Here is a 22270-nt window from a genome sequence, read left to right on the forward strand (position 1 = left end):
GTTTTTATTTCTGCAGCTGCATCATATTGCTGCTGTTAACTTACTGCTAGACTCCTAGAATTAAAGCTGCTGTTGCTTTCCTTGTAAAATTATGTAATCTAAAGAGTAACTGTATGTTTGATAATGCATCTTTTGAGAGACTGAGGAAGACCTACAAGAAAGATTATACTTTGATAGTGAGATTTTCTTCAACTTTCCTAATGTGAGGGGATACCAATAAAATTTACAGGAAGTTGTTCCACTAGTAACACATTATATGCCTCTGCGTTAAATGTTATAAAGCTAGATCCTAGCTTCAAAACTCCTTGGCTCAGAGAAGAAAAACCTAAATTGCATCAGTAAAATTTGTGGAGTACATAGGTTGGAGAAGTTTTGGGTTAGGGGAAGGCACCCACCTGTGTGGCTGAAAAAGTGGGAGGCAGGCAGTGGCAGAGAAGAAACTGAGAATAGAAGAGTTCACAAAGAAGTATATAGAGATGTGAAAGTGTAATATGTGGTAAAGGGAAAAATGTGAGCCTCCCATAAAGCAGAAACTTGGGTGAACAGAACTGATGAACTCATGCTTAACCAGTAAGCTGTGATTTGAAGCAAAGACCTTGTATATGGTGTCCTCCAGGAAGGAGCAGAACTGCTCCTGCAGTGTTCTCTCTGAGCTCTGTGTAGAAAAACTCCAGGCCTTCCAGCCTCACTGAAAAACAGCAGCTGGTTCAGCTTCCATCTGTCACAGTGGCTACCATCATCATTCATGGATTCCAGCCATGCCATGGATAAGATAAAATGAAGACAGAGCTTAGGTTATGATTTGCAGGTAGCAGAATCACTGTGTGCCAAGGCATCAGATGCCTGTGGTATCAAGCTGAGGATGAAATTTCACCCGAGGTGGCTGCAGGAGCTATGTGGCATCTAAATGTAAGCACAGATGAAGTGGCTGTGGTTGTCAAAGATACACTGTGTTTACTTTTGCCTAACAGGAGTCCTTGAAAGTGTCAACAACGAAGGGAGTTGTGACCCCTGATCTTCTGTGGGTGGGAGAGCACAAAATCTTATCTTGCCAACTCATGCTGAGCAAGTTAAAGAGCCACCACTGACCAAAAGGGAAGTAAATAAATAGTGATTTCATACTTGGAACTCATGATTGGTTTAAAAGAACAAGGTGATGATTAGTTTTTGTTCTCTTTTCTCAGGCTGGTATTACCCACTAGTGTCTGTGTGCTTTCTGGGGAGGTGGAACAGCAAATTCCAATGCAAACTGGTCAATGAGTATACCTGGTGTGGCTATTTCAATGCAAGCTTAGAGGTACAGTTTGTCACTTGGGCTTCTCTTGCAACTTGTTGAGTTTTTCTCAAAACCATTCTGGCAGGTTGTGCCAGAGACAAGTATCAGTCAGTTGCCAGTTTCAACTTTTAACTTCTACTCTTAATAATGAGAAGGTGATCATCAAGGCATAATACCCCACCTCTGATAATTTTACTCTAAAGGTATTTTGACCTTGCTGGACTTGCTCACTGTAAGAGATGTTGGCAGGCTGCCACATTTGTAGGTAGTGATTGTATGTATAGTCCCACGTAGCAGTCTCTTATATGGTCAGCCTGTTAGCACATCTGCTGAATCATTTAGATTTTTCTTTCTGAGATTTCATCTGATAGCAGAATATCTGTAATGAGTCTTAGCATTCTAAGATGTAAGAAAATTTCTCTGGTGGGGTTAAAACTTGCATAGTGCCTATGGTGTTGTTGCTGCATGTAGTAAAACTATATACCTTCTGGAACTCTTTCCAGAAGGTATTTTCAGGAAGAGTTCTTTAGTTTCCGTACAGGTAATAAGAAAACTGTAAGACAACCTTTGATCAGTTCTGACACAATTCTAATACACTAGGTAATCAAATAATACAGTGAAATTTAAAAAACTGTAAGAACTTTCTTGTCAGTTGACTCATGTGACCCAGACATCTAGAGCCATCTAGAGAACTTGAAAAGCAGTGTTAAAATGGTATAATTTTTCTTGTGCCACACCACATGTGCTAACCCCTAGCCCAAGCTCTACATGCTTAACAGGAATGCATGCACAACATTGTGCCTGAATCTTTTAAAACAAGCTGTATTATGAAGTCAATAGCAGAAACCAAACATCACCAACATCACACTAAGAAGAATTAACAGCTTTCCAATAAAAAGCAAAGTAATGACAAGTATTTGGTTTTACTAGTCTATTTATGCTACTTGAAATGTGCTTAAGAGTTGTTACATAGATATACCACACTACAGCAGTCCTAGTAGCTGTGGTTAAGTGAATCTGAAAATGTTTGAATGTATAAGTTCTTTTATTTTTGGTGGATCTTTGGCTTTCAGCTAGCAGACAGACTGAACAGGCATTTTCAGCAATTTTTACTGTATCCTTGGCTTTCAGCTATATAACTGTTGTGTAACTATTGTGAAATTTTTATAACAACCTTGTTAAAGCAGTAAATGAACAAGATAACCAAAAGCAAGTAAAAAGCCTACAGACCAAATAATTAACTATGTCAGTCTGCTCCATAAAGTTAAAATGATCCAGTGTTGCCTGATTAGTACTAGGATCATATGTAGAGACAGATTTCTAAAATCTGAATTTGGAAAGTAGATCAATGAAATAAGTGACTTCTCATTTGTTCTTTTGAGGGGGAAGGAATGGTGGTAGAGTTCCTTGTATTGATGTTTTGTTTCTGTTGCATGGAAGTTTTTTGTCCTGTGCAAATCACTGATCTGGGAAGGGAGTCTGTGAGATCTAACATAACCACTGTCCCCATGGCTTCTGAGTCTTTGACTTTGGCTGTAATAGTGAAACCTGGACCAACACTGGAATTTTCAGTGAGATAATAGGTAAAAGTATTCCTTAGAAATAATGGAATTGAAGTCAAGGCATGACAGACTTCATGGATGAGCAGTAGCTGAAAGAAAGAGAGGGACTTGCTTGAACTGGTGTTAACACCATTGCCTTGAGAAGGAGCTACGGTGTGGTTTGTGTGTTTCTTACGCTTGTCAAGTAGCTGACTACAGAAAGTGAATGTATTTGTCAGTCTTTATTTAGAAATAGTATCCAGAAAATGTTTTTTCAGCATGTAATACAATGTAGAATATTAACTCACTGTGTGGTGATTGTAATTAAGTTAATGTTACTTGGCTAATCTCAGAGAAGGCAGGCTTTTGAGGGCTTAGTGGTGTATATAGAGCTTCATCTGCCTGATAAAACCTCTATCCTCTTATCTAACCACTAGATACAGTGGTTTCTGCAGGTTAAATTACTCTGAGAGATCAAGGGAAGAAATATTTAGCAATTTTCTCATGCCTTGACCTTTTAAAATGAGTGCTATGTTTAGGGCTTTGTTTTGTTTTTCCATTTTCCCAACAGTCTGAGGTCTCCTGTGTCAAATAGTTGGACTGTTGTCTGCAGGATCCTGGAGCCAAGCAGAGTTCCCTGCTCAGGTGTGGAGCTGTGGCTCAGTGCAGTGCCAGTAACCGTGGTCAGACTCCAAGGACAGCAGGACTCTTGTCTGCTTCCTTTCCCACTGAGCTCCACTTTGTTCCTTTATTTTCTGTGCTGTTGCTATGACTGAATATGGTGATATGTTTATAAATCTTACACCAAAGCCAACTGTGTGATAAAGCTTGTCCTTTTAGATGGCCTGAATAGAAACTTAAGAGGAAAAAAAAAAAAAAGAAAGAAAATTTATTTAGAAAGTTCAAAGGAGAGGGAAGCAGGCTGGGAACAGAATATTGATTGCAGCTTCGTTTTTAATCAGATCATATTGGTGAATAGGCTGCTAACATCTCCAACTCTAAAAATAGAAAAATCTAATATGAATTTAATACGTAGGAACTAGCATTAAAAGAGAATTGGAAAATAGTGAAAATGGTTGTGTGCTTTTGAGAGGTCCTCTTATGTTTAGCTTGAATGTAAACTGAACACATGCTGTTTTCTGGTAATTTTTTTTTTAGAGGCACTGAATTAAGATTACAAGCTGCCTTAAAAAGACCATCAGGCTAATTGCAGTATTTCATGGCATAATAAAAGTATATGGGGAAGGTAGATAGGGAAGCATATGACTGAACTTCTGTATCCTGCTTTAAATGGTTGTTGCTTTTTAATGGCCAAAGAACATGGAGAACAAACTTTCTGAGCCGGGCAGCCTGAGACTTCATGAAGAAATCTTATAATGTGATGAGTACAACTGTATGACTCACGGCAGTGGCTTGAGAGAGTCTCACCAATTCTCCATGGCCAGGTAAGGGAGGCAAGAGCTTTCAATAAGCTGAAAAATAACTCTTACAAATACTCTGAAGCATCTTCTATTGTTTTCATACACTTGGCAGAGAACCTGATGGGTGAACTCTGTGACTTAGTTCCTGGAAGGTGCAAGTCATGGATGGCAAGTGTTTGTGTGACAACTCAAGAAAGCAGAAAAGCAATAGCCTGTGCTCTCTTTTTTTTCAGAAAGGCACAATTCTTATTCCTATCCTGGTCCAGGTAACACAGGTTATGGGTTTATTGGAATCTGAAATATTTACTTGATTCATGAAGTTTTTGTTAGATACAATATTTATAACTCCTATTGCTGTTTTTCCTTAGAAAATATAGATAACTTCATGGTTCTTGATAGCATGTGCAGCTTACCAGCAATGCTGGAGGAGATTCTCGAGGTAGAACGCATGTCTACACTAATGTCTTAAGTTGAAAATCTTTATTTTATCTTATGTATGTATCCCAGCTGACTTACTCACTGCTGTAGATTTGTTGACACTACTGAGGATACAGCAAAATTTGTTCTCTTTTAAGATTGTGTTTTATTAATTTAGCAATATTTTCAGTTGCTCTTTCAATCAAATTGAAATGTATTGACTGTATAAAATCATGCATTTTGGATTTTGTATTACGCAGAATAAACACTTGTTTGTATGGTTTAATATTAATCCACCACAATTTTTTAAAAATTGTTTTGAGACAGTTCTAGATTCCTGTATTACCTTCTATAAGCCTCGTAAGAAATATTAATGCATAGATTGGCAATTTTTGTAAATCTTAGTATTTCACCAGATAAATATATCCCAGATAAAAAGCATGATAAATTCCAGATAAAAAGATAAAGATGCATGTATTAGATATGCAAAAGCAAGAAGAAAGAGGTATAACAGAGAAGAAAAATGTACAAATAAGCACGTAACTGTTAGTGTAGATACTTCTGTAGCAAGCCATACTTGTTTTTATTTTTGTAAAGTTAACTGAACTACAATATTATAATGACAATATTGCTTCCCCTTCCAAAAAAAATGTTTGATTAGCCAGTAGTCCTGCTGATATGAACTGACAAGCTTGCCTGTTTTGTCTTTAGACTCTCAGTTATGGTTAGTATGGTGCCATATAAACATCTTGATAAAGTAAACATCTCTGAACTTCAATTATATTTCAGCAAATATTATTTGAAGAACAATATTTTTTTCATTACCTGAGAGAACAATTAAACATTGTTAGCATTGGTCATTTTGATTAAATAAATAACCCCTCTGATACCGTATCTTCCTCTGGAGGGCTAGGACGAAACACCCAATATATACTTAATGGTGCTGAGGGTCAAATTAAATTGTGACTCTAAAATTATAAAGGCCTTCATCCACTCTGTCCTCCTAGATAGAGTTTTAACAACAAACCCCCCCCCCAGCAAATGCCCTTAATGGCCTCGAATGCAAAGGACCAAGGCCAATAACACTTGTCCAAAAGCAAGGAAAGACAGTAAAAGCACTATGGGCTGCAAAGCCATCAAGGCCATGTAATTTTCTTAAGTGACTTTTACTATTCTTGTTACATTTTTGGTGCTGCCTTTTTAGCATTCTGTCTGATGTGGTAATTATTGACTAGATCTGTGCCACACTGAGCACGTTTTTTCATAAATACATTAATATAGCCACAAAGTTGCATAAAGTTGGGTCTGTAATATCTTATCAGCCCTCTAAATTACAATAGCCAAGATAGGGGGTTTTAATTGCATTGTTTTAAAAGACTTTTAGATTACCCATGTGGTTTTAGCAGATCAAGGCTGACCAATTTAAACACAGTTTTTCTGCTGTGTCTGTTCTGTGATAAGCAGTTTCATGTGTTGATGTTTCAGTTTCTGAGCACCTTCCAGGGATCTGTTAAACAAAGCCATTACTGTTTCTTGGCTGTGATTCTGATTTTGCAGTTCTGCATTTGCAAATGTTTTTTGTGTTAGATGGCAGAGAGAATGGAGGTTGGTCTTTTTTTTAATTTATAAGCACAGAATTTGTCCCTAAATTTTGTGCTTTATATTTACTCTCCTGTGTATTTATTCTTCATAGGAGACGTTCACTTAAAGTGCCCTGTAGTTGGGGTAGAAGACTTGTTTGTAAAGAGCCTTTAGTATCCACAGGACTTCATTTCACCTGTGGCATTTTGGTTCTGGCCAAACAGAAAAAAACCCTGTATTTTCAGTTTGCAAACATCTCTGAAAGGAAAAGTCTGCTTCCATTTGCCAGTACCACCCTGACAATACAAGACAATTAGTTCTCAAGCTTTTTCAAAATTACACCAGAGTTTTTGTACTATAATCCCTGTTAAAGCCAATTATTTAAAAAATAGTTTCTTTCTTTACCCCTAAAACTTAAAAGAAACAGTGATCTAACATTTTTGTTACAAATAATATGGCAACATAAGTATACTTCAACCTAGTATATCTTTCAAAATTATCTGAATTCATATCTCAAGGTAATTCCGTTTAATAAATCTTGCTAACCAGGGAAGTGTGTTCTCAGGACAGGAATATTTTTAAGACAAGATAAAAATTTTGCAGTAGGGTTTTATTACTCTCTGACTGGTGACTCTTATTTTCAGTGAGAAAAGCCTTCTGTGTTTTGGGTTGATTCTTATCTTATTGACCTGTGGAACTACTCTAAAATACCGATTTTTTTTTTTAATGGGTTGAAATACCTTCTATAGTGTGCATTAGTATTTGAAATCTATGGTGTACACAAAAATGTGAAAGGTGGCTACCAAATATTGAACTTAATGAACAAGCAAAGCTTAGAGCTGCTAATATCTACGAGATAGATGGGTTTGTGTACAGTCTTCTTAGAGAGAGATCAAAGCCACAGCTGTAAGCCTTCCAGTACTTCTCATAATAGTGAAAATTTACATCAAAGCTGCTTAACAGCTGTGGCTGTAACGTGGTGAAGCTGACCTTGTCTTTGGGTTAGGCCTTCACGTGAACTGCTGAGGTAACAGAAACGTATTTTTGAGATTTTACTTGATCGGCCCAGTGTGGAGAGACGAGGAGAAAAAAAAGGAAGAATCAGGCAGGCTTCTTGAAATAAGTGAGGGTTCATGTACAGGACAAGATGTGATTGTTTATGTGCTCAGGATGTGCTGCTGCAGCATTCACGAAAATGAAAAGATCTTATGCGTGATGGAGCTATTGTTCTCTTGTTTACAAATGGAAGCTTTGCAATGCTTATAACAAACAAAAGAGCCAAGACAAACAAACAAGAGACTGACTCTTTTGCCTATGATGATGTCTTTCTGGATTTTAGTGTTTTCTCTCTTTCCCTGCTACTATAAAGTCTTAATGTTCCTGTTACAAAATAGATTTTTTTTTTTTTTAATGTAAGAGTTGTCAGCACAAAGCAATAACAGGTCATGAATTAGACTTTCTGCAGTCAGTGTTGAGTTGGGGAGTTAATTTCTGAAATCAGTAAATTACATATTTAAAACTTCCTTAACATTGTTTTGTTATTAACTTATTAAGTTAGATGTGGGAGTTACTGAAGACAAGAAACTTAGCAATATTCCCTGGATGTCTCTTGTATGATTGTACAGTTCTAGGGGCTGAGGTCTCAGGAAATTCTTAGACAAGCTGAATAGCAATGAAATTAAGAGTTGAGTGTGAAAAAGAGAGGAGCAGGTGACCTGTTGTAGCTTTATCAACACATAGTAGATAAATTGTGGTGTTAAGTTAGACAATGGAGTGATCCAAAGGAAAGCACCCTCTCAATCACAAGTGGTGGGAAATTAAAAGGATGTGATGTAACCATTAGAAGTAGCCAGTCATAACAGGAATGTGGTTGGCTTATTAAAAAATTCTCATTCATAGAAAAGGATTTAATGTTGAAAATGTATAGCAGCTGGCTTTTCACAGAGTATTTTCACAGTGTTATGGAAAAATCAGTTCTTGCCACCTTTTCTTTAGAAAAAAAGAAAGCTTATTGTTGAATGGGAAAGGAAGAAAGTAAGTAAAAGCTGGAGGGAAGAAAGCACTTACAAGAAACCCAAAACTGGGTTGAACAATTAGTCTAGAAGAGTAGATACAGAGTATCTTGCATCCTTCTTCAAAGACCTGCCACCCAGAGACTGATTCATAGTGGCTGTATTTTGGAGGATTCGTGTCAGGTGAAAAGTACTCTTCTCTAGTGAGAGTAGGAGTCCAGGCTTTTCATAAGCACTTCTTGATGGAAGCACCCATGTAGCACCTGAGGCTCTGGGGCTCCCAAGTATTTTCTTACATTGCTATGGAAACCCGAGAAAGAAGGCACATACACATAAAAGTGACATTTTGATTTAAGAAGTTAGGAGAGAGTATTTTTATAACTCCTTCTTAATTAATGGTGCTTATCTAAAGTGTGGGACTGATCTGAAGCTAAATAGTTATCTGTGGGGTGTGGAGCCTACCTCTTACAAAACTTAAGCATAGTAAATCTGAGTATTAGTTCATAACTGTATTGTTTTCTCTAGGCAGGAGAGTGATCTTGTTTTGGGTGTGGTTTTCTGTTTGGGTTGGGTTGGGTTTTTTTGTTTGGTTGATTTTGGGTTGTTTTTTTGTTTTTTTTTTAACATGGCTGCTGGGCACTAAATGGGAAGTAGCTTATTTACTGTTATAAAGGCTCACTGAAGTTTGAAGGCTCTAGGCACAGAAGTTGTTTGTATTGGAACTGGTTTGCCCATGTCAGGTTTTATGCTGTGGAACAACCTGGAACAGGACTGAATGCAGTCATGACTGGGGAGACTTTGCAGTGGATGTTGTTAGGTTTTGAAGGAGCTGATGTTAGCAGTGAAACAGAAAACTGCCTCTTCCCCCCATTGTTCTCTTCTACCATTGTTCATTTAATCTGAAATAGTACCATATCTGAAGACTTCTTTACACAAAAGCAATGATATAGCTAATTTGGCCTTAGTTCAGTCCTTAACTTGGAAATTAGAGAAAAGGTTATTTGTGGAATGCTCCTGGCTCATTAACTGAGCATGTCCATAGGATATGATGTAAAACAACATTGGCATGAACTTGGCTGTTTGGGTCACAGGTTATATCTTGCTATTTGGAATTGACCGAATTAGACTGAGAGAGTAAAGATTGTCTTTCTAGTAACACCACAATTTATCATGTATATGCTTTCTTTGCCATTGCTTTTCTACAGAATTTGTTTTAAAACATTTTAAGCTTTTTTTTTCCCCTTACATTAAGATAACAAGTATAATTGCATCTTTCTTGAGGTGCCTGTGCTTACAGGCTCCACTCTGTGGTGCTAAGAAGATAAGAGTGGTGATAAGGTGATAAGAGTTAAAATGGAGAGAAAGATAGCTGATCAAACTGACCTTGAGAAGGAGCGAGTTCTAAATCCAAAGTCTTGCCTACTATCCTCAAGTTGCTTAGTCTGCATCTGAGGCTTTGCCAAAGTACCTTAGTAGAACCACTGGATTTTTATTATTAGCAGAATGTGTTGGCATACTGGGGAAAATGTTCAAAGTATGCAAACCTCTGCAAGCTGCTCTGCCTCTGAATAATGTATTGAAACTCACAAAATGGCCTTGAAGCTCCTCAACGTTGGAATATTGAAGTGCAGATACCTGCTAAGGGTTTTCTGGGCTTATTTTTTACTACTACCTAGAATCAATCCATTGTGTGTTAGTGAGGTGTCTTAAAGCTTTAATGTTTGACTTTGGATTGGGATGGGCTGTGTGAACAGCTTCACCATGCATCTGGGGATCTGCTGGGCTCTTTGGAAAAGAGGGAGTTGGGGTAGAAGGCTTTACCTCTCAGAGATACCTGTCTTATAATCTGTGGTCTCTGGCTCTGATGCAGGCAAGGAGCCTGAATTGCTGCACTCCTAAGTCACTGTTCTCAAAAGCTGCTCTCTGAGTAGCACAAACATTACAATTAGTTCTTAACTGGGTTGTAGCAAAGTGTGTACAGGGAACAGTGAACTCTTCCATAAAATGCAGTGGTGTCTCCAAGCCCCAGATTTCTTCTTTCAAGCTAACATCAGCTCTGGCTCTCTCAGTAGCCATGTGCAAATTGGGATTTCCCTGTTTTTTGTAGAAGCCAAAATGTCTCTGGACATGTCCCTGGCATTTCCTCAATCTCTGGTGCATTGCCTTTCTTGTGTTACTGCTTGTCTTGAGACAGCTTCCTCTCATCTACTGCTAATCCCCAGCTCCCTATTACTTTCTTCATTAATTGTGATAGGAGAGATGCATGATGATTCCATATGCTTTTCCTGAAAGCATTTCCCTCCTCAGAAAACACAGCTGGTCCCAGATAGGTTGTTTTGGCTATTGGAGCTACTACTGTGTGTGTATTGTTTTACCACAATGAACATCAGTCTCTCAAAAGCTTCATTATAATGACCATGTTGGTAATTGCCCTTGTCAAGTGCTGGTGACCCAAGAGTCACAGAAAGAACAATGGCATGGATGACTTTCATCATCTCTTCCTGTAGCATAGCTGGAAGAGCACTGGAGCAGTTTGAGGGGGTTGTGCATTCAGCCTCCTTCGTGTGGGAGGGTTTCTGCCCACATCACAGGGGAGTCAGTCGGTCCCTCTAGGGCTGACAGAGCATCCCAGACTCCTGCTACTAACAGCAGTACCAGTGAACTGGGCATTTGATACAGCAGGATGTGCAAGCTGCTTTTACAGGGCTTCAGGAATGCACACAAAGGGTAATTCTTCTCATCTCATGATGAGACTGTTGCAGGATTTCAAGTTGGACCTCTTGAGTCTTGGGGTTACATTAGTGTTAAGCTATAAAGCAAACACAATAGATTTTCGCCAAACTGCCTCATAAAGGTAGAAGACAGGTGGTAAGCCACTTCTCTAGAGATACCTGGGTCCTTCAGTGTCTGCTTGCTTCTGGTTTTAAAAAAACAAACAAAAAATTAATAAAGCAAAAAACAAACAAAAGGACAAAGCCAGAAATCAAACTGATCAAGCAAAAAAACCCACCAAACCGCAACTCCCCCCCAAAAAACCACAACACCAACAAGAGATGTCAGTAGCCTCTGTTGCTTGACCCAACCTTGCCTCATGGTGGCAAGAGGACAGCTGCCTTGTTTGGCCAGGTACAATCAGAGGAATATTTTGGATATGACTCTTCTGTGCCCTTGGTGAGGTCTCAGTCCAGCAAGCTAAAAAACTATTCCTGGTAGTGTTTTGGGAATTGTGTCTGAATTCTTTTCTAAACTTCACTGAATTTAAACTGACCTTGTGATAAGTTTTACTCCTTTCAGAAGCAGATTAGCTACATGCTAATTGATTTCCGTAACTCCAAAAGAATGCAACTTTTAGCAGATGTGTTCCCTTGGCAGTCTTGTTCTTTTTGTCTCTATTGATGTTGTGACCTTGAGGCTCCAGGAAGGCAGTAGGTGATGCATGGTGATGATAGACCTTGCTGATGGCTGGAGACCCCAGTGAGGGAGAGGACATGAGGAGAAAGGGCCTGGTTTGGGCTTGTGTCCAATTATTACAATATATTTTTAAACTATTTTGTACTAAGGAAGTAAACACTGAATGCTGTGTAAAGGTTAGAGATAGGCCCACCCATTCTTGGAAGTTATGTACAGCTTGTGCTGAGTGACCTCAGTGATGGATCTGTCTATTGTGTGTATACAGTGCGGTGATTTACTACAGTATAACTTTGTTCCAAAGCTTATTCAAAAATGTTGTAGGTTGTTTCAGGAAACTCTTGTTTTCTACTGAGCTTTTTTTCCTAACTGAATTTGTTCCAGACCCAGTAAATACATTTGAAGTAATATTTGCAACGTGGGGTTACAGAGCTGGTATCTAAGTTTTCCAGCTATTTGCCTTGACTGCTTTTCTGTGCTCTGTGAGCCTTTGGAAAGAAACCAGTATACTATAACAGACTATTTTTACTTCTATTAAAGGTACTTTTTAGCTATGACAACTCTACTATGAGTCTTACTGGTTTAAAAAGTGGTCTGTAAAAGCTGTTTTTTTTTCTAGTAAATATATTTCTATGACATGCTCAGTTAAAAAAGTCAATTAAAATGGAAATTAGTTTTGACACCTGTGACTTTTGTCACTCTTTAAATCATTCTGGATATACAGTGGCATCCGTGTGTGTCCTATGCAAATGCTAACATGAGATCTTGTCAAGCATGAATGACTGATGATAATAAATTGACTACAATGTGTATATATTTATAATAGTTACTTGCATCTCTTTTTAATAATTAAGTATATGGCTCAATATTAAATATTTTTAACAAACTGGTAAATTGCCAAGCAGTTGGGCCGTAGCACTGGTCTAATCTTTGAGGTTAAGGAGTCCAAGTCTTAAAGGTCGTAATGGTCACCATTAACCAATATTCTCCAGAAGTAACTGTCAACTCCAGAGCTTTTCAGTTTATGTTCTTCAAGTGTCCATTTCCTTAGAGTTTGGTGAATGTGAACTTTTACATTGTCTGATTTGCACCTTGAACAGTGCAGTAGCAAAAGAAAGAGAAAAGGACTCTGTAATCCTCAGTGATATAAGGATAAAAATATAAAGTAGGAGTAGATATGATTTTGTCTCTGAAACAATCAGACACAGCTCCAATTACATGACTGTACCACCCTCTGTTTGTAACCTGTCATGATATACACAGGGTGAGACAAGTTCTCCTGATCAATCTGTGCATGATGCATGTCATTAACTGTAGGAAGAATACTGGAGAGAATTTCCAGGATTACCATGAAAACTGTACAAGGATAAAAAAACAAGTCTTACAGTAATGCTTAATGATTTTATGTTTTTAATCAAGGAAGAGATTGAATGGTGATCACTGGACATATGCACTGTGTGCATAGGTCTTCAGCAAGATCTGTGTGCAAGATCTTCAGCATTATAGGCAACAATTTGTAGTTTGAAATCAAACTTTATCAGAGGTTGTCAGGCATTTTGAATCAAAGAGTAGGTACAAGCATTTCACAAACACATCTTCTAAAAATACTTCAATAACTTCTTCCTTGTCTCTGCAATGGTCTTGCCTGAGCAATTGGATTACTTCCTTTAGGTCTTAAAGCTCTGGAGACCAATGTGGCTGGAGAATTTGTTAAGCAGTCTTTATAGTTAGGATGTTGTGTCAGCTTTAGTGAAATGTAGCTTGTTTGTCACACAGGATAACTCTGCATCCAAACAGGGATGAAGACTTCTGGTTAAGTCATTCTGGTCTTTTGCCTTCGCTGTTGCTTTCAATTCATATGAGGGAATTTCTACTTTGCTACCAGAACTTGCTCTATATTGTGTGCTTGTAATTATGTGTGGAAAAGAAAATGGAAAGTTGGATTTTAAGAAGCAAAATTCAAGTTCTGTTTATCTCTGTTTCTTTCTCCTCAGGTAGAAAGACATGACATGAATACCCTGAGTTTACCACTAAGCATTCGCCGTGGAGGCTCTGACACCAACCTGAACTTTGATGTACCAGATGGGGTCATAGAGTTTCACAAGGTCAAACTCAGTGCAGACAGCTTGAAACAGAAAATCCTCAAGGTTACGGAACAAATCAAAGTTGAACAAACAGCTCGAGATGGAAACGTGGCAGAGTATTTGAAACTGGTAAACAGTGCAGACAAGCAACAGGCTGGCCGCATTAAACAAGTCTTTGAGAAGAAGAACCAGAAATCTGCCCACTCCATTGCTCAGCTGCAGAAGAAATTGGAACAGTACCACAAAAAGCTCAAGGATATTGAACAAAATGGATCTTCCAAAAGTACTAAGGAGACTTCTAAAGATAACTTGAAAGATATTCATCATGGAAAGTCCCGTTCCTCTGGGCACGGAGCAGAGAGCAGCAAGTCGAGTGTGCCAGGTGTATCCTTGACACCTCCTGTCTTTGTTTTCAGCAAGTCGAGAGAGTTTGCAAACCTGATCCGAAACAAATTTGGTAGTGCTGACAACATTGCTCATCTGAAAAATTCCTTGGATGAATTTCGGCCAGAAACGAGTTCAAGAACGTACGGGGGCAGTGCCACCATTGTTGCCAAACCAAAATATGTCAGTGATGATGAATGCTCAAGTGGGACCTCTGGCTCAGCAGAGAGTAATGGGAATACTTCCTTTGGTCCTGCTGTGCCAAGTACCCTGGACAGCCAGGGAAAGCTTTCTGTGATACTGGAGGAACTAAGGGAAATCAAAGAGACACAGTCCCAATTAGCTGATGATATTGAGAATTTAAAAGCACAATTTAAAAGAGACTATGGCTTTATTTCTCAGATGTTACAAGAAGAAAGATATAGGTATTTGGGTTTTTTAACTGTTCTCCTGAAATTACGTTGGAATGAGTATAGAAGCCGTTTGGAAAGTGTAAATGTGGGTGTGTGCTTGTGTGTGTGGTATTTTAGAAACAAGAGGAGAAAAAGTAATAGCAATCAATATTTGGTACCAAAATGTCCCACTCCTTCTGATAAGTGAAAATACATACAGAACATTGGTATTTCCTATCAAACGATGTAGTTCTTTGCCTTTTGCCAAAGCCTTGCCAGAAATTGCATCATCTGACATCTTACTGGCATATTGTATTATGTGAATACTGCATATAGGAAATGCCAATTGTTTTGTAACTGCTTGGAACAATTCTGATCCATTGTGACTTGAAAACACGGATCGGCCTGCTGTGGTGCAGAGGTGACTTAACAGCCAATAAATGCACCCTTGAGTCCTGAGTACTTTGTCCTTATGCTTCTCAAACACATTGCTATCTTGTGGGTGCAATCTCGCCTTGTACCCTGGTGTAACAAATGGCTGTAAAATGTTACTAAGTGCTGTAGCACAACTTCCTTTTGCATTTGTTACTTGGCAATTAATTCTTTTATGATCCACCATGGGAAGTGAGATATGTTCTGCGCAGGGCTTGCACCTCCTGAACCTTTATCCTGTTTTTCATATCACTTGTTAGAGTAAATGTTGATTGTTGAAATTGTTACTACACTAATGGCCAAAACCCCAGTATGAATAGCAGTATTTATCGATTTCCTTTTTTCCACTTCTTGAAGGCAAGGCTGCATATCTGGTAGTAACATGAGGAAGGAGAGATCAGAGCAAATTGTCTACTACACGCAGGGCTTGGTTTCAGGAGAAAGCAGAGCAGCCTTTTCTGACAGCTTACTGCCATTAATATCTCAAGCCTACTCTACCATATTTTCAAAGACAATTTTGTTTCCTTTTTTTTTGGTTCTCCCTGCAGCATTTGCTTGTTAAACCAAGTATAAACTCACCGATAAATTTTTAGTTTTCTGATGGTTTAGCTGAAATGGTTTACCACACAGAGAGGTACTGCCAGAACAGGCAGTACTTGAACAGCAGGACTTAGAAGTTGTGTTTGAAGAGGGGTTCAGGGAACTTATTTTCCTTGCACTATTGGCGAGCTGTTAACTGGCTCAAGCTTACTTATGAAAGCATATTGTCTTTGCTAAATGAAAAGTGAGTACTGGAAAAATGTGAGTTGGATACTACCAGACGCTGTTTATAGTTCATATAATTTGCTGAAGATGTACAAGTATTTACTTTTCAGTACCCCCAGCAAGGAACACTCAAAGAAGGCTTTCAGTTTGCTGAGTAAATGCTTATATACAGTTTCCAGTCAGATTTTTACTGATTTTTCTGTGTGCTCTGTAATGCCAGTCAGCTGAATCCATAGTGCACTGAGAAGTTACCTTTTAAAATGCGTAACTGTTTTCATGATTTAGCATTTTTCGCATAGAAAGAACTAAACTTAAACCTTTCTTCCTGATAAGATACGAAAGATTGGAAGACCAGTTAAATGACCTCACTGATCTTCATCAGCACGAGACAGCAAACTTGAAACAAGAGCTAGCCAGCATAGAGGAGAAAGTGGCATATCAGGCTTATGAGCGATCACGAGATGTTCAGGTACATTTTTTGTTTGTTTTTCATAAACTTTTAAAATTTTGTAGAATTCTTATACTATAAAACACTTGGCATTCTATCTACATCTTTTATATAAGGAATCTGGAAAGACTTAAGCCCGTGTTTTGTCTGTTTGAAGGTGAAAACCCAGTCTGTTAATATCATTGACGGTCTCCATTTCTTTTGATGGATTCAGAATTTTATCTTCTGGAATTGATGATAAAGCCTCAGTGATCAATTGTAGTCATGTCTGGCTTCACACAAAAGCCATTAATAATTTCTACGAGTTTGTCCTGACAGTGTGTAGTTGCATACTTGGATGTCTGTATACAATGTAAGCATTTATGTAATGCATAATATTTCTGCCTGAAGTCTGAGGGCGTGGTGAAAACATTGTTTTGCATTACCGTGGGTTTAATTAACTAACAACTGAGGAATACTCAAAGACTGTCTTTCTTTGGGCTCAGGTGGTAAAAAAACCAAACAAGCCCTGTCCTGTACACCCCTGTGCTCCCATTTCTAAGTGTAGAGAGCTCAGGCAGCAGGACCCTGTTTCCTGATGGGTGTGAGAGTAAGGACGCCCCCCACCCCCTTTGGGAACAGTGTGGGAAAGGGATGATACTGAATCTGAAGCATATCATAGGTTCCTTTGTGGGTGTGAAGCACAGGGGTCTCTCATGCATGATTCCTTTCCATGAAGGCATCTTGAGAATGCAAAAGCTGAATGAAACCTGAGTTCTCCAGGCTGTGAAATATGCTAACTTGTCAGTGGAACCCTGGAGGGGTGTCAGAGAATTCTAAAATTAATTGAAGTGCTACTCTGATACAGCCTTGTTTATTTTATCTCTGTACAAATGGGCCTGGCTATACCTGTCTCTTTGGGGGTTTGGAAAATAAGCTGAAGTAGAGTAAAAGCATCCAAGTAGTGGATATTTTGAGTAACAACCTAACTTTGCATGACTCTGTCCCAAAGGGACGGGTAGAATGTTTTTAAAATGCTTGCTCAGCCTCTCAATGAAGAACTGCAGGTGTCAGGCTTGTACAGTTGGACTTTAAAGCAGCACAAGATGATCTGAAAATAATGTACAGTCAGGATGGAAGAATATTCTTCCTGAGGACTCAATCCCAGTGCTGTGTGATGGGTGGCTTTGAGCAAAAAGCAATGTAGAGGTGGTGTAAACCAAATGGTACACGTTGCAAAGCAGATTTAATTACTATCACAGCAAGTCTGTACTACCATAATGTTTTCTATAGCATATACAGAGAACCTTTGATGCTTTTTTAATACAGTGGAAGTTGCCGTGGCAACAGCTTTGCCAGTACTTTATCTCATCAGTATAAGCAGGAAACATCTATCATGAACATGAGGGTTATAATACCTTTTCTCAAGTGTGAAAAATGTAAAAACTATATTTTGAACAGTGTTATCAGACTTGATTATGCCTGAGCAGGCAATGATACACACGTGCGAAAACATATTTATGTATGTGTGTGTGTGTGTGTGTGCATTTATTCTGGGAAGTGTTTATTCATTCACGTTTTAAGAGTCTGTAATAATGTTTCTAATGTAGCTGGTGGATAGCTCTGAAGCTAAAATGAGAAAAGTGGTGTTTGGAAGTAAAGCTGCCCTGATTTTTGTCTTCTGTCTCCAGGAAGCCTTGGAATCATGCCAGACCCGGGTTTCAAAGCTGGAGCTCCATCAGCAGGAGCAGCAAGCACAGCAGTCCGAAACGGTTAATGCCAAAGTGCTCCTGGGGAAATGTATAAATGTTATCCTGGCCTTCATGACTGTCATTTTAGTGTGTGTTTCCACTATTGCAAAGTTCATTGCTCCTATGATGAAGAGCCGTTTTCATATCATTTGCACTTTTTTTGCAGTGACACTGCTGGCAATATTTTGTAAAAACTGGGATCATATAATTTGTGCCATAGAAAGGATGATTATACCAAGATGAAGTGGCTGGTCTCACTGCTTTCTGTTCCTTTTCTTTTTCTTCCCCTTCCTGTTTTTTAAGTGCTGTATGTATACAAATTATTTTTTCTCAGTTTTAAATTTTTTGTCAGTTAAAATGTGCAGAATGGATGGAGAAGGCTACAAAGACTCTTGGACGTTAAAGTGTAAATACATACATGTGTATTTGTTGGCAGTCAGTTGCCTTTTCAATTAGATTGTGTTTAATTGGTTATGTCTGTGATCAACTGCTCGCTCATGTCAGTCCTCTGCCTTAATCTTGTGGGTTTTCCACTTTACGAATCCAGACCCACAAACATGGTGTGATGCTTTGGGAGGGATCCAAGCAACTGCAGTTTTCAGGTGTGCTTTTTCCTAGACTGGAATGTAGAGAGTGGGATCAGGAGGGGAGTGCACCATAATGTGTATCAGCCCTGTTATACTACTACGTTATTTTTCTATCTGAATCCAATTAGAGTGATAAGCCAAATTATACAGTCATATATTTTAATTGTTCTTGAATCTGAATGAATGCATATTTGTATATGGCACTTCCAGTTTTCAGGATCAGCAAAACATGATGCTCCTGCTAGTAACCCTATGCACAGATTTTGTTTCTAAATTAGACCAATGATGACTATTGACCACACTTAGCATTGTTTTATCCTGCCACTGTTCCTTATCACACTCAGGAAGCACATGAAAATAGCATAAGGCTTCCAAAGATGAATGGAATTGAATTACAAATCTCCAGATTTGTTTTGTGAAAGAGAAATTGGTGGCTATGTTGCCATGCAGATAAAAGCACTCACTTGCTTCAAGCTCTGCCACCTGTGAGGGAAAAGGAGTACACAGAAAGGCAAGATTTAGGTTAGCCTTTATTTGTACTGAATGCAAAGTCAAAAGCTGGTGGAACTCTGGATACAGTGACTTTCTTGTCAGATTAAGCAATGTGGAAGAAACATGAGGAAACAAATCAAAATTTACAGAAGCTAAACTTCCATAAATATACCAACACTGTGCAGGCTCTCTTGTCAAATATTCCTGAATGTAATGTATTAGCATAGGAGACAAGGTTGCCTTTGTTTTCTTACTGGAATTATTTTGCTTGTTTTAAGGGCTGCAAAAAAATTTCCAAAATCTGCTTGGCTTTCAGCCGTGATGTATAGTAAATAAAAAAAAACAAACTAAACCAAGTCACCCCAACCAGAATCCTTCTCCACTCTCCATTAAATGAGGAAAAAAAAAAAAAAAGACAGCATCTACCATTATTTGATGTTTGGTGTTGCTTACTTTGAAAATAATTGTTGTGACAGATTTTCTTTTCAGTTGCAGGATTTGTTATGATGGTTTTATGGGGTGGGAGAAGGTGAGGGTATTACTCAGTGTGTGTGTTTGGTTTTAGTCAAGTGCAATAGTTGGTGTAGAAATTCAGAAAAGCTTGTTCTGAGGAAATGGAATAGGGGAGGGGAGGCAGGGGAAGAACTTTGACATTTTGTCACAATTTGATTAACAGTGAACACAGTTATTTTTGTGGCTTCAGGGACTGAAGGAGGGACAGAATTAACTGCATAAATAATGCTATGACTCAGCATTTAGAAAATTCAATTAAAACACTTGTAAAGTAATTTAAGAATTCTTTATGTGTTACGTCTTTGAACAGAGAAATCAGGAAGGATTGTTCTGGCTTGCAGGCACAGGAAATGGATCAGATCAGGCACACCCATGTTATCCTAACCCAGCCCTGTCCAACCTTCAGGGGAAGGTGGAGTGGAAAGCAAAAGTCCTGCTGAGAGGCAGATGCCTTTATAAAGCCCTGACTTACCAGTTGATTTATTCTGGCTGTGTCAGGAAGAATTATCATATAGATGCATTCTACTTTTCCTTAATGGGTTTGTTTGGGGGTTTTTTCCCCTCTTTGCTTTGCCTCTGTATTCCTGGTATCCTCTAAAGATGGAAGGAGGTACTGTGTTATGTATAAAACTTCTCTTAGTTGTTGCATGTGCTTCTGCTGCTTTTCAGTTCAGAGAGACCTTCCTTCTCATGTCTCTTAACCCATTTTGGCACTGTGTGCATGTATTGCAACAGGCCTTTGCCCCCACCTTCCAAGTACCTGAGCTTAACCTGCATTTGCAGCCAGCTCATGAACTGAGGAGATTACTTCCACCGATACAGTACATGAACTCATCTTCACAGGGAATCCCTTTCCACAGTGTTAAAAAGATTAAAATGAAAAAACTAGCCCTTTTCTGGCTCTATATCTCATGAAAGGGTTTCCCTTGTTTTGATTTTAGGCCATTCTGGTGTGTGTCCTGAGATCCTCGTGTTTTTTCCACTGGTTTAATACAATTTATTCCTATCTCCATATCATGAAGTCATATGGTGGCTTTCTATAGTGTGTGCTTTCTGTTTCCATAGCCAAAGAATGTGCTTTTATTCAGAGTCCCTTCCTTTCTGAAGTCTTTTCCTGAATTCCACCACCCTTTTTACTTGTCAGCCCTATGACTTTTTATTTCCCTTGTTCCTGTAGATTACCCACCCTTTACAAAAAGTGCTAAAGGCCTGGTACTAAGCTTCAGAAAGCTGTGACTCTTCATGGTGTTTTCTTGCTTTCTTATTTATAATCTCCATTCTTCTATTCAATTTGCACAGCCACCTCCTGGTTTGGCCACATGAGGAAATTCTTTCTGCCAGGCATTTTGGTAAACAGGTTCAGAAGGGTACATGGGCAAGAAAGAAATACCACACATTAATAATGTTTACAGTAAAAAAACCTCAGTTATGTGGTTCCATCTTTGAAGAGAGAATACTCCTTGCTCTAGTGAGTGTAGTAAAAAATAAAATGTCAGGTAGACTCAAAGTCAGGCAGCAAAAAAGTTTGTAATTTTTCTTAACCCAAAGGTAGTTGGTGTGGTATGACTTGGGAATGTGAAGGCTTCTGCTTCAAGGGCATGCTGTGACAATCCTGGAAGCTGGCCTTGGTGCAAAATGAGAGTAGAACACAAAATCAATGGGCCTGAAAGATTGCTCACTATCTTGATAAAATCTGACAGGGTCCAAATTGGAAACAGAAGGGTCGAGTGTTTCCATATTGGCTTTATATCTGGCAGAAGACTTAGAAAAAGCTGTAGAAGCTGCATAATGTTATTCATGCAAAGTAAAACAGTTGTGGTTGGTAAATGGACACAGCACTTCTCTAGGTAATTTTCACTTCTGGCTTTAAATCACTAGAGGATGTGACACACATCAAGAAATCAAAAAAGTGAAGGGTACAAACCTGATTTTGAGTGAAATGGCTGTAGTTTTGCACAGAGTAAGGCTGTAGTGCCAGAAGCTCATCCAAGTGGAAGGCCACGCAGAGGGGAGGGAAGTCTTTCCTCCTCCTTTGCTTACCTTGTGCTGATACTGGTGCGTGTTGCAGTCTTCCACCTGCCACGTTAGCTCTCGAGGCTGGAAGAACAACCTGGTGAAAGAGGTGGATAGTTTTCCACTTCTAGAGACTTCAGGGGCTGATGGGAAGTCCTTGGGAGTGCAAAGGAGGACAGAAAGAGAGATGAGCTTTTTCTTTCCTAGCTGTAGTGAAGCCCCTAAAACTGCACTCCAGGCAGCCTCCCTGCAGAGTGATGGGGCAGCTTCAGCAAAGAAAGTGTCTTCCTAGCTTGTGCCTACAGGGAAGAGGTAGAAGCAGGACCAGAATGTGGCAGCACAGGCTCACCAGCTGTGCCTGTACCCAGGAGCAGGCTGGTGCCTGGGCCAGCCAGCACTTGATGTCACTAATTTTGGTATCAGGATCACTTCTAGCTAAGGCTGGGAGTGTATGAGCATACTTAGCTGGCCTGCAGTCAGAACTCTGCTTGCTGTAGAAGTGTCCCAAATGGTTGCAAGACCTCTTCTTAATGAAAATTTTGTTCAGCTTCTCAGTCAATTAACCATGTTCTGTCAGGATTCAGGCAGTTTGCTTTTATGTCCTCATATTACACACAAGACATTCATTCTTAGTATGCTCCTGAAGCTTACTCCTCGTAGGCCTCTAAAACACTCCCACACAACAAAAAGGCTGGCAGTATCTTTTCTGCTTGGTGCTGCCTCGTTATCAATTATTTCGCTTCACTTTGACAGCAGTTGTCTAACTGAAAAGCC

At 39.0% G+C, this 22270-nt stretch overlaps 1 protein-coding gene across 2 annotated transcripts in view; it reads left to right on the top strand.

The window, feature by feature from the left end:
• Positions 1 to 21385, top strand: part of TMCC3 (transmembrane and coiled-coil domain family 3) — a 91645-nt gene extending 70260 nt beyond the window's left edge. For both annotated transcript variants that reach the window (XM_030445123.1, XM_030445115.1), the window contains 3 exons: positions 13651 to 14549; positions 16047 to 16182; positions 17832 to 21385. In XM_030445123.1, coding sequence (XP_030300983.1) covers positions 13666 to 14549; positions 16047 to 16182; positions 17832 to 18134 — 1323 coding nt within the window. In that variant the 5' untranslated portion in view covers positions 13651 to 13665 and the 3' untranslated portion in view covers positions 18135 to 21385. The remainder of the gene's footprint in view (positions 1 to 13650; positions 14550 to 16046; positions 16183 to 17831) is intronic.
• Positions 21386 to 22270: the final 885 nt, after the last annotated feature.

This window comes from Calypte anna, chromosome 1, assembly GCF_003957555.1.
Source record: "Calypte anna isolate BGI_N300 chromosome 1, bCalAnn1_v1.p, whole genome shotgun sequence".
Classification (NCBI taxonomy): Eukaryota; Metazoa; Chordata; class Aves; order Apodiformes; family Trochilidae; genus Calypte; species Calypte anna.